The sequence below is a fragment of the Pezoporus wallicus genome, unplaced genomic scaffold (assembly GCF_028554395.1).
Source record: "Pezoporus wallicus isolate ANWC-B61680 ecotype Strahan unplaced genomic scaffold, APGP_CSIRO_Pwel_v1 contig_1851, whole genome shotgun sequence".
Taxonomy (NCBI): Eukaryota; Metazoa; Chordata; class Aves; order Psittaciformes; family Psittacidae; genus Pezoporus; species Pezoporus wallicus.
Window position 1 is genome coordinate 65,861 of NW_026635653.1, and position 13,039 is coordinate 78,899.

Consider the following 13,039-nt stretch of genomic DNA (forward strand, 5'->3'; position numbering starts at 1 on the left):
AAATGTGCATAACGTGGTACTGGTTACATCTTATAAAACCTTAAAGGATCAAAAAGCTGTGGTGGCCCCTTTATGAAATAACCCTCTACTGAAAGTTAGGCTCAGAAACTGCTACTGAAATGCTCCCTATAATTGCTTGTATTTTCCACATGGATGCTGCTCTCACCCAATAATTCTGAATCCAGTTTTCTCTGGAACAAAGAGATAAAAGGGAAGAAACAGCAAAATTTTCTGTGTAAATGCTGCAGCTGTAAGTATTTCTGCACACTCCTTCCCCAAAGTGCCCAGGAGGCACAAATAAGTTCCACCCCAACACACTGCAAATCAATTCCCACAAATAGGTACTGAAAGCCCTAGGAAGCATTTCTGCATTCCTTGCTTCAAGTCTGGATAAATGCAGAGTTAGCAGGGACTCAGCTGCAATAGAGGTCAAGATGCAGCTCTGCGGCAGAGATGCCTGTAAAATGGCCTTGGCAAGCATAAGTTTGTAATCTTGCACAGCTAGAGGTAGGCAAATATCCCAAGCACAGGCTTGTGCTCAAGGCCATAGTCAGGGCTGGCAGGGGACAAGGGGAGAAGCTTCCCTTTTATTCCCCAAATAAAAAAAATATTTTGTATTTGATACAGAAGGTTTTGAAAATCATTAGAAAAATGGAGTTCCACTGTTTAAGATTTTTCACATTAGAGCTGTATTTTCAGTATCTGTTTTGGGGTTTTCTTTATCTATTTACTCACTGGAAAACATGCAGTGAACTCTGAAACTTTATTTCCTTCATTCCTACAACTGACCCAAGAACTCACCCTCCTTTCAGATCTCAGCAAAGACAATCAAAATCTTACTTTGTGAACAAGATTCACATAAATCACCTTTAACTAGGCTAATTGCCTGAGTTTTACTTCATATATCCCTGTATGCATAACTACCGCTAGCTCATTAATCAGTCCACCAAGTTCACAAATCTCACATAAGAAATGATCACCATTTGTACTATTTGAATTAAGAGTCACATAACAGCAACAAACATCCTTTCTCTGAAATATATAAGCTTCTTTATCTCATGGTTTATGCTCCATTCAATGAAACCAGGTCTTTTGCCTTTTAACTGTAGTACTACATGCTAGACCCTGTTTCCCAGAACAGATTTTTCAGGTGCACAAGTAAATACTTAATTTAATCCAGGCAGAGGGTGATAAGGACTCTAAAGAGTACCCCACTATATCATCAAGCACAGTAAGTGCTTTGAGAAGTGCTAAAAGCTGTTGTTACAACTAAAAAAGCTGAAGATGCTGTACATGGCAGCTAATCAAAACTGTTCTATTCTACATTACAAATAATGAAAAGAGAGAATGATCTGCTTGTAGATTCCCCCTCTGAATTCAAAGCAGATCCCTTGCTGTCAAACTTGGAAGAAAATTGAAGTTTTCCCTAAACACATCCAAATCCAGTTAAGCAATAATCCTGTTTACTCCAAAGTAAAAAATCTAAGTCAGAATAAAGACACAAAGTTTTCTCATGCTGTCTCATCCACTGAAGGATTGCACTCAGAAAGCAAACTCTAGGAGGTTCCCAATTTACCATTGATTATGTTAATGTTAGACCTGGCTTAAGGTATTCATGGTCAGCTGCTGGGATTTTCTTTTAAAACAAATAAACATAAACTGAAAATTAACTCTGGAATTTATCACTGCCAATTTCTTTTTTACGGTTTCTATCTGAATGTGCTCAGAAAGAGTTGAAAAGGTATCCATTTGCAGCGTGTTGCTTACAAATGCTTATAAGTATCAAAATGAAGTTAAACAACAATATAAGCCTACAAACAGAAAGCAAATAAACATCCCACTTCACTGTGAAGGACTTTCATCAAGATCCATTACATACATTAGAAAACAAATTCTGCTTGCAAGCTGCATAAACCTGTATTTAAGGTCCTGTTAGTATATTTGCAAAACCTCTTTTTCTAATCAAGAGATTTGCAAGGAAGCCACAGAATCCTAATAGTTCTTAGCACAAACAGCAGTAGTTCTTAGCACAAGGAGAGGATCTCTCTGTGTCAAGCTGGCTCTCCCAAGCTTTATCCACATCAGTACCAGCATCACAAAAGAACTTGCATACTATTCCAGAAAATGCTACACCTTAGGTGAAGAGGTCCACAAATTCTGACACTCATTGGGCTGTTTGAAAGCAATGAGGCTTGGCTACTAAGAGTGCAGTTTTTCACTGGATACCACTTGTGGTATGTTCATCAATATTGGGGATAGGGTGAGGGCTGAGAAAAATACAGTGTACACACACATTCTCACAGTGGGTGCATGTACATGCACTCTGGTTTTTGATTCTGCAGTATCATAAGCAAGATCCTGTCTCCCTCACCCCATCTAGCTGAGGGCTCAGACAAAAAGTGGCATGTCCCTGTTACTACTTCACATCCCTATGAACTGCTGAATCCCCACGGCAAGAACCTCCAGAAGACTTTACAGAGGGTATGAACAGGGTAGGAAGCAAATGCATGTGACACACACTGAAGAATCCTGTTTCTTGTAAATAATTCTTCTGCTAACTTGAGTTACCCCAAAGAGAGACACATCCTGTTGTTCATATTCATACTTGGTGGTAGGTCCCACAGACAGTATTACTATTTACCAACTGCAGCATTAACCTGGGATGCTTCTCAGGTGTCTTCTACTTGGTATAGAAAGAACCCAGGGGGCTGCTCAGATATCAAGAGGAAAATGTTTCTCAAGGCCCAGAGCAGCAGATTTAACTTTGCCAGACTGCTACAATAAAAGGTGGCTCTGTATTCTGTAGTCCTCTTGATCTTGCAAAAAACAGTGCAGATAGTGTAATGAAGCACCTGGTCCTGCTCTCACAATTTATCAGGGCTGTGAAGTGTTGCCCAAATCCTAAAGGCATGAGGCTTGAAAGGGGGTAAATTATTCCAACTGACCAAACACAGAAAGGCGGAGAACACAGTTGAGGTGGAACTAAGAATCCGCTTGAAACAGACTTTCAAATGGGCTCTATCTGGACACCTGAGGAAAAGCTCTTAATGGCACAGACAAGAATTCCCCTACTTCCAAGTCTCATGCTACAAGAAAAATCAGATCAATTTAAGACCAGAAGTGCAAACACCCCTCAAATGCCTGAATGAAGAACACTGTGGTGGGTAGATATTATAGGGACATAATATTGCTGCTGTATGAAAAAAGAACATCCAATATCTTTGGAAATAAGCTGCTTCTAAACACTGGCAGAGGACAATAATAGGGACCTTGGCCTTGCTTCCACACAGCAGCTAAACTCTTTTTCAACAGTCTAAACCACCAGCAGCAGCACACCAGCTGAGATGAACTTGGAGAGGTAATGGTACTACCATCTCTGGCCATTATCAACCAAGATGGCCCGATGTTGTCTACAAGGAAGCTCCACACCAAACGTGGTAACAGCATTTTGGAAGTTGGAAGTAGAATGGGGAGCAGAGATGCTTCAATCTGCACACTCCAGAGCTGAGAAGGGAAGGAGAAAATGTTTTTGTCCGCTTCTCTGAAGAGAAATAGATAGCATGGACTGTTTATTTGCTCCAGAGTCGGAGGGTGCAACCAGGCCAAGACTAGGATTGCCACATCTACATAGGATCCAGCTGCACAGCTATTATGAACCCAACAAACGCTTTCTTTCAGAGATTCTCTTGAAGCTCCTGGTCCTGCAAACTCATGGCTAGAAACCTCTGACAGATCATCAGCCCTAACCCAGGCAACTGAGGAACAGCATGTCAGGGTTTTGGCACAGACCCACACAAGTGACATATGAGAGAGGGGTATAACTTGTAGAGTGGCTTCTTGTAACAGAGCTTGTATATGGAATTACAGACAAATCCAGACAATCACAAGAATCCAATAAGTACACAGTCAAAGACTGCCACTATGCTCTAAAGGGGAAAAAATTTGTTTTCAGAAGAAACTGATCACAAGGTGGTATTTTTTTTTCACATCAGACTGTTCAAAAGAAGCTGAAATGCCGCAGTGCATACACTGCAGGCATCAAGTATGAGAGAAGGTGATGAGGAAGTAAAGCATTCTTTGACCTGGAGAGAGAAGATGCACCATCTGGTCAACAAGTACTCAGGCTATAAAATATAAATTATATAATTCACTAAAAACACTGTCCATGGGCTCTATACCAAAAATTGCAGGTTACTGCATTAGTATCTTCATTTCTCAAGGCTCAGAAGAGAAAAGCATCCCCAGAACATGACTGTTTGGACAAGGACATTCATTGGCAACGTGCTGGCACAATACTGACAAGACCTGACATAAGAACAGCATCAAAGAGGTGACAGACGACGACACCTCAGCACTTTAATGGCTCTCCCCTCATCACTGCCAATCTGATCCAAAACCTGACCAAAACGCAGACACTAATCTACATCTCAGCCCTGTGTTCATATGACAGCACGCTGAGGTTAGCTTAAAGAAACAACTGAAAATTATATACCAAGCCAGCCTCCTACAAAAGTTTAAAATAGCAATGCCACCATCACTTGCTTTTTTTCTTGACGGTGAAGAGGGATACAAAGCTTAAAATTCACCACTGAAGAAAGGCCAAACTCAGCCTTTCCTCAGCACAGAGAAGCATCAGTCTTCCTCAAGCAGGCTACGAGGGTTCACTTGTCCCCAGTTACATGTGAAAAACCAACACTGAGTAACTGATAAACAGTTGCATAATTACAATGAAGACAAAGAACTTGAGTTTTAACATGACTTGAAATTAATAAGGTCAGATCCACAGCTCATACAAATGTGGCCTGATATTTTAGCATGAAGTAACTTCCAAACAAACTGTCTTCATTGGCTGGGTTTGTTTCTTTAACTTTAAGCTAGCTCACAGGGGACAGTCAGGATGAAGTAAAAATATGCTTGTAATTTACTAAGAAAGCAAAATTATTTTTAGCAATGATGCAAAAAAAGAATAAAATACAATCAAGGACTCTTCCAGATACATCTGTAATACACACAAAGTGACAGATAGTTATAAAACCCAGATGGAATTCTGATATAAAAGATGCTTATGTTGGATAATTAGATATTCTAAATTAATCCTTCTTTTGTTTAAAGTTGTTTTCCTTTAGAAAAAAAATTAAAAAAACCCAAACACAAGAATAAAAATTATTGCCCAAAATTTTTTCAGTAAAAAGAATTTTTTAAAACTTTTCAAAAAAGAATAAAATTGCTGTTGAAATTTTCCATTCAGAACAGAATTTGATTTCTTGATCAGCTGTAATAAACTTCTTTTTCCTTTCTTTCTGAATCCACAATCTTTATAGTTTTGCACCCCTATATCATAAACCAAATGTCTTTTGGAAGCAGGAGGAGAATTAAAGAAGCGAAGAGCTCCAACAGCAGCTTTTGCTAACAAAAGCCTAGGAAAACCACCCTCCATAGCTCTCAAGGTAGTCTAAACTACTTGGATAGAATGGCCTCCAGTATCTTGCCTCCCGTCTTTTGCAATTTCCCTGTGTAACTATCAACATGTCTGTAAATTATAGTAATTTCACTTGTTAGTACCACTGATTCAGTACTAACTTCTCAGGAAAAAGTTGAAATTGTACAAACTAAGGTTGACATTAGACTGAAAGATATACTTTGAACATACAAAGAGGTGTTGACAGTAATATAATGTGGAAGGTTGTGTAAGTACATATTATTTAGAGTACAGAACTATCTAAGCTTCTGTTTTCAGCTCTCCACTAAGGTTTGACAGAAAATAGGACTACCTCTTTACCCAGGGTAGAAATCTGCAACATTTTATAATTGAGAGTATTACTGCTTATTGCAAGAGGGCACAGCCCCTGTTCTTTGGTACCTCGCCTGATAAAGTTTTTGAATATGGTTCCAAAAAAACATAAAGTCAGATCCATATTTATGCTCTCACAATACAAGTGCTTTGCACTTAAGAAAACACGGAGCTCTTTATCTAGATATGCCAACATCTATTTCTTAATTAGCAACTTTCACTATCAAAAGCAAATCAAAACAACCATATGGGTGCCTAAAATTCAAAGTGATGCTTACAGTTTCATAAAGAAGACTGTGACTAACAGCTGTAATTTTAAGTCAACAACATTTTACTAAATTTCTTATTTAGTAACCCTATCAAAACCATTTGTGTAATCATGTAAAAGAGATGAAATTGGTTAATAAAATGCAACATAAAGATACAGAATAAAACCAATATGCACATTACCTTAGCATTCTCAAGTAGAACTTCATCTCTACCTAAGCCAGGTCCTATGACAACTGAGTGCAGTCGTGGTAACCACTTTTCCACTTCATGGACAGCATTGGGACTATCACTAAATGGAATTGGGGAAAAAAAGACAAATTTTAAAAGGCTTCATTTTAGTATTTGCAGAATCTGAGTTGAAGATGCAAGATAGAAAGAGGTATTTCCTATCTTCAGTGTTAGGCAATTTTATCCTCCAAACTACCAAAAATCTGTGACCTGGGAAATTTGGAATGGTTGTCCAAATAGCTAAAATGAAACATTTCTTTTGATTCATTCCTTAGGGTGTACTACATAAAAATGAAGAGGTAATGACAAGTATCCACCATGGTTGTTACAAAATAAAAAGCAAAGCATAAAACCACCAATTCTTACAGTCTGTCACAATTCCCTGTTTAATGCTTCTTTCCAGAGATTATACCTTGGAGAGAAATCCACCATCTCACAAGTATATACTGCAGCTTGTTGGAAATTATGCAATCATTTATCACCCTGCATAGCAAAATGATAAATCTACACTTTTTTTGTTATTTGCTTCATAATCATTTGTTCCAACTGAATTACAGCCAAACTGTCCCCCTTCCCCAAAGGGCAACAGAAGAATCAAGCTATTCAGGAAAGGTATTATCTGCTTGTAATGCTCAAGACTTCTGTAGCATCCAGGTTTTGTCTACATTGGAAAAATGATGAGAAAATCCACTGCCAAATCTTGCAGCTACAATACAGCATTCAGCTGCTGACCAGAGCTGTTTATTTTGTTCTCATCCGTTTTGTTGTGCAAATAGGTCAGAATACTTTGAAAGCACTGCCCAACGATGTCAGTTAATCCTTATGGACAGTAAGAGGGAAAATTCAGACTTACTTCCTCCCTCCCTCCCTCTGACATAAGTAATGACAATAAATGAATATTTTAATGGGAGCATTGGGGAATGAAGCTCCCTATTGGCTAAGCAAGGAGATAGTATTTGACAGCATTTCTCAGACCATTTTGAGCTTGCAATACTTCAACAAAGCTCTATTATTACAGATGAAAGCCCTTGCATGTTTTTCATAACCAACAGCTGTACTGATAGGACACACCACTTGGGAACAAGTGTTTAGCTGGCGTCTGGCAGAATCAGCAAATTCCACAACGATTTCTGCAAGTGGCAGGCAGGAGCCTAGAGCCTTTGCAGCTGCACAGAGAGAGGTGGCTCACTCCAGGCTGCAGGGATGCAGCGCCTCGCGCCTGGCAGCGACCCAGCACCCCTCCATTGACAATGGCTGCTTCAGAAATCCCCGGCTGCAGCAGCGCCGGCTCCCAAAAGGCACCCAGTGCTGACACCACAGAACAGCTCTGTCACATTACGGCTTTCGGGTGGAAGTGATGACTCGCTGCAAGGGCAAGGGATACAATGATCCATGTGAAGACATCAATCCACGAGAGGACATCAGTGTCCCTGAAGCAGTTCCCTGCTTAGCAAGCTGAAGCTGAATTTCCATTTGAACAATATAGCTCCCTCCCTTCTCTAACTCATAAGGAAACCATATTAGCTTGAGAATTGCCAAACAGCTCACTACGACTATTTGTTGTCCCTGCATAACCACCTCTTGGTTTATGATTTAGATATAGGCTGGAAAGAAAAATTATTCAAAAAATATTTAAAGTACTATTTAAAATAAAAGCCAGTTTGTTTATACACGGCAGGTTGAACATGTGAAAAACTGTCTGTGAACCAAGCTCTAATAAAAGGTCACCGTTTCTGAATGCAGACTACTTTTTTTATTTACATGCTGAAACTGATTTTCTCTCGAGAAGAGCAATATGTCTCTAAAATATATATTTCTTAAATATATCATATATATGTAAGTATCATATAGCTGTAGGAATAGTGTTATATACATAAAGATGTTTGAACAAACTGGATTCAAAATACCTTCGGATGGTGGAAGCCAAATACAGTAAATAAATGTACCATTAACCATAACGTAAGAACAGAGCTATAGATAGCATGATAACTGCTCTGCTCTTGAAGAAATATCTCAGTAAATAATCTCAAGGTAGAAAGCTTGCCAATTTATTTATTTATCTTCAGGACTGAAATAAGATAATTTTGTTTCCAATCCAGTTGATAACGTGCATTCTTCAAAACAAAGCCATCTCTTGGGAAATGAACAGTCCAACATTAAGCCACTCCTGCTCACTTTGCCTCTGGTAATAATAAAACCCTACTGTAGTGCTTTTCATCTTCAAAGCATTTTACAAACATTACGTTCACATAACTCCTTTGCAACTTCACATCACGAAGCAACACAAGGCATATGAAGGGCCAAGAGATTTAAAACAGTGATAATGACCATTACATTGCAAAATCAGCTATAAAAACATGTTGTAAAGTAACTGATGGATTTTGATTTTTCATGAAGAAAGCAGAACAAATACTGCCTCAGAGAAGCATCATGCCAAACTTCACTTTAAGATACTGGATGTTCACAGCTGCTGTGACTATCCACCTAAAGACATCTTACAAATAACTTGTACCTACAGCTTCTCTGAGAGTGGAAAGGCTATTGTGTCATCTTGCAGTTTATTTCCACACACAGACATCAAAGTAGTAGCATTGTAAAGCTCATGGGATACAAATGATCAACACACAACATTCTTCGGAAGGAGCATCACCTTGAATATTCCTGACCATGGGACTTTGGCACAGAGATGGAAACTCTTAGGTCTTAACAGCTACAGTCTATACACATCATTTAAGCATGCCCAGGAGAGTTCTCTGACACTGATCTCAGCTGGCCTGTTTCATTTCTACACTTTCAGGCTTCAGAGCAGGTAACACTCAAACTGCCTACCTGGACCACATTAGTTCCCCACCAGTAGAAGATTTTGGGAGATGATGCCAAGGACTGTTTGGATAGTACGCACAGAACACAAGACATGTCCTCAGCTGTTCGTTGTGTGCTATACTCACACAAGTAATGTTAACTTTCTTGTCTGATTCCTAACCTGATTTCAAACCTTTCCATTTAGTTATCACCTGCACCGTACAACTGCAATTAGCACTGCATTTTTTTAAAAAACAAGGGTCTAGAGAGGTATGAGGTATGAAGAAGATGTCCCCTTGATCAAGAGAGATGGAATCTTCAGGCTTTGACAGAAAGGGATCAAGTAAGAATCAATTTTGCCTTTACAGGTGAAGAGCCATACCATATGTGACTTGGCTTTTCTCCAAAAATAGAAATCACAAAAGCAATACTCCTACTCTAAAGCACAAAGCTAATATTAATATAAAGAGGAATCAGAAAAGAAAACAGCATTTGAATTTCTGAAAAGAGAGTAAAAACCTTTGAGAGAGACTCTGATGAACTAAAAATGAGGGATATCCCAAAATAAAGCAAGCGGTTTTGGAAGGTGATGGGGCAAGAGACTGGGAAACAGTCTAGTTCTCCCATCATTTGAAAATACAAACTGCACCACGAACATATGTAACAGGAATAATTTGGGAAGCTGAATCCAAGAAGTAACACCAGTAAACATGGAGAGTGAAAGACAGCACCATTATGCAGATGTGTGCACTTAACGACCACAGCTGCAGATTTGCAGGGAATGCACAGATCTTCAAACAGGTACTCAACTTCCAGCTAACTACTATGTGTTACGTGACACATTATCAGATGTCATTCTGATGAAAATCTAGATTATGACAGCTCATTGTTGCTCAGTCTAGCAACCAATCAACATCCCTCCAAACCCCAAAAGCTTCCTCAAAGTCTCAGCTGGAAATCAACTGATAAAGCTCTGACTGCATACAGGAAAGAACTACCACAGGATAAACACCTAAACAACTGCAAGACAATGTAATTACTACAATGGAAAACCAAAGGAGTGTCTCATACCTGTGAAGTTCAGTAGATAAGGAAGAGTCTTAGGCTAATGACAATAATCATTCAATCAACTTTACATCCATTAACCAAAGCAGATCTAAACAAACAAGCAAGCATACAGGCAGTCTCACTGCAGGGCATACTGTGAAAAAGGACCCCACTGATGTTTTACCTGATCAGCTTCCCTTGGCTATTAGTGAGAGGTAGGAGAAAGGAATAAAGCTTCACCCAGCAGAGGCTAAGAAGACTGTGAGCTCCTGGGAAGACAGACACAGCAGCTTTATCATTCGCCTTCCCTGAAGCCCCTGTGCAGGCAGCACCAAGGTATGGTGTTCAGTATTTTGCATGTTTCTCTTTTTGCTCTTTTCTCTGCCTCCACAGTGTATTGAGAAAAGTGCTTTCCATGACAAAATCGAGAAAGATTCTTCAAATTAAACAGCACTAGATCTCTGAAATGGTAACAATTTTTCTTTGTTAATTATTGCCAAATTAAAAGCAATATGCCATGAAAAAAATCCTCATCTTGATACATCAATTATTTTTGCATACAGGATCAGCACTGGCTTGGTTATAGTGCTTACAGCAGTGCTTCACTACTTCATAGTCTCATTGTTGCCTCTTAATGCACAACCTCACAGTCTTTCATAATACCTTTCAGTTTTCAAAAAGCTAATATAGAAAATTAAAACTTTAAGTCAAACTTCTTAATCTTCAGGAATCTTCTGTTTTTCACTATCATTTGATAAAAATCAAGATAAAACACCGTTCTCTAGATCTTCATCTTGGTGAAAATTGATGTAAGAACCTTTCCAAAACCAACAAAAAGCCCCCAAAAATATGGTGGCTACTGCCCTAATATCATCCAGGGTTTCTAAACATCTTCCAGAGCAGTTTGTAACAGATATTATTAGTGCCATCTGCCTGAAAGTCTGCTTTAGGCTGGTTACTGTCCAGAGTGGGAAGACAGCTGTCAGCTAGGGCCTGAAATGCCACTCCCCTCCTCAACCCTCCAAAACAAGATGACTTTGCTGTAGACTGCGCTTGATTCAGCTTTGATCATGGCTTTCACCTATGATCAAAAACCACCACGGCAACAACTTTAAATTATTACAGGAAGTGTTAAACACAGCAGCTTTCCTCATAAGGATGAATGACAGTTACTGTCATTGCCTTCCAGAGGAGGGAAGGGAACAAGGGTGATATGGTGCAGCCTTGTCAAATTTTACATGGAAAAAAATATGAAGTGAAGTCAGCATGGATGTAACTGGGAGCTACAGGAATAATAGATAAGCACGAATGACAGGACAGACAGCAGGCAGCAGGACCACAGCTCTTCACGTGTTTTAGGCAGCGCTGGAACCACCTTAGTAATCAGAGACATGTCCTGGACATCACAAAATGCCGATCAGTGGGAGGTCCTGCTAAAGAAGGACACAGGATGCAACCAAAACCGCCATCAGCTGATCAACTACATGGATTCTTGATGGACAGTGAACTCAAATTCTGCTCCTTTTCTTTGCGCATTTGGTGTGACTGAGGCAACTCCAAGTACATTAAAATGTATCGTTGCAAGTGCGTTACGTAAATTCAGACAAAGCCACCATAAGTGGGCAGTTTCAAAAGCCAACCTAGAGTGTTGCCTTCAACGACAGAAAAAAAGCCTCTGACCTGAGGATGAAAGAGTTTTGGTTTTGTTTGTCCAACCACTGCAGGTAATTATATTAATGTGAATCAAATGTTAGACCTGATGACATTTAGATCCTGTCATGCTATACAGTACATCAAAAGAAAGAAAGGACATAATATTCAGCTCTAGAATTTAAGTGGTTATCTCAGAAAGCTAATTATTAACTATTGCGGTAAACCCTGAGTAAAGTTGTTATTGGAAACTGGGTAAATAAGATAGGGAGAGAGATTATTCTGGAAAGGTTAGGTCAAAGGAATGAAAAGGCAAAACCAAACAACGCAAAACACGTTTGAGCATAAAATTAAACTAATTCTATATTCCAAGAGCAGCTATATTTGCCAATGTTTAAATCATCATTCTTGCAAATTAACTCCGAATTTCCAGATGCCCAAAGGCTTGAGGAAACTCCTTCTAGCCCCATGTACAGATCTAGAAATAACTTACTCTTGAGAAGCTCATTGATCCCATTTACCAACTCATGAGTGTCTCACTGAGCATCCCAGTCAGGTAGAGCAAATCTCAGGGACAGCCCAGAGGCATGAAGTTGGCTGAATGTAATCAGAGATCAAAAAAAAAAATGTATTTAATAAATTCAATACATTAAAATGCTCCCAAAAAAGTTTACAAGATGCAACAGTCATCTTCATCTATCAGGCTGTTGGAAGATCTTTCAACAGTGTGTCATCGGTCAATGCTGGGTAGAGAATACTTATTTTTCTGCTACAATCTGATTAAATGACAGGTAAGAAAATGAAAGAAAAATTAAAACTTTAATGAGAAAGGGACTGAATAGTTTCGAATCAAGTGTCCCTTTTTAGCCATTGAATAATTTAGACACCAGAAGTGAACCTGGTAGGCTTCATCTGAATATTATCAACACAACAACACTGTAATAAGAACAGCAAGCCATGATCCAGAAGAAGTCCAGCTGTCACAAGTTAATAGCAGGAGACTGCTCTTGATATGCAGACACCACAGTCTTTACTTGCTCCATATTCTGCCTTCAAGGAAGCAAGTGTGAGAATGACCCACTAAGGTATGCATTTAAAAAATGTGCTGTATTTACCATGTCATATTTTTACATAATAATAATGATGACGAAACCCAAAATATTTTCCACAGCTGCTATTTGGACAGCAAACTCTCAATTAGGTATCAGATCTTCTGTTTCACTAGGAATTGGGTTCTCAAAATATTATATG

General features: G+C 39.1%; 1 protein-coding gene across 7 annotated transcripts in view; it reads right to left on the bottom strand.

The window, feature by feature from the left end:
- NAXD (NAD(P)HX dehydratase) overlaps nt 1-13,039 on the bottom strand; it is a 51,181-nt gene that overhangs the window by 20,795 nt on the left and 17,347 nt on the right. For all 7 annotated transcript variants that reach the window (XM_057397216.1, XM_057397212.1, XM_057397210.1 and 4 more), the window contains one exon: nt 6,242-6,350. In XM_057397216.1, coding sequence (XP_057253199.1) covers nt 6,242-6,350 — 109 coding nt within the window. The remainder of the gene's footprint in view (nt 1-6,241; nt 6,351-13,039) is intronic.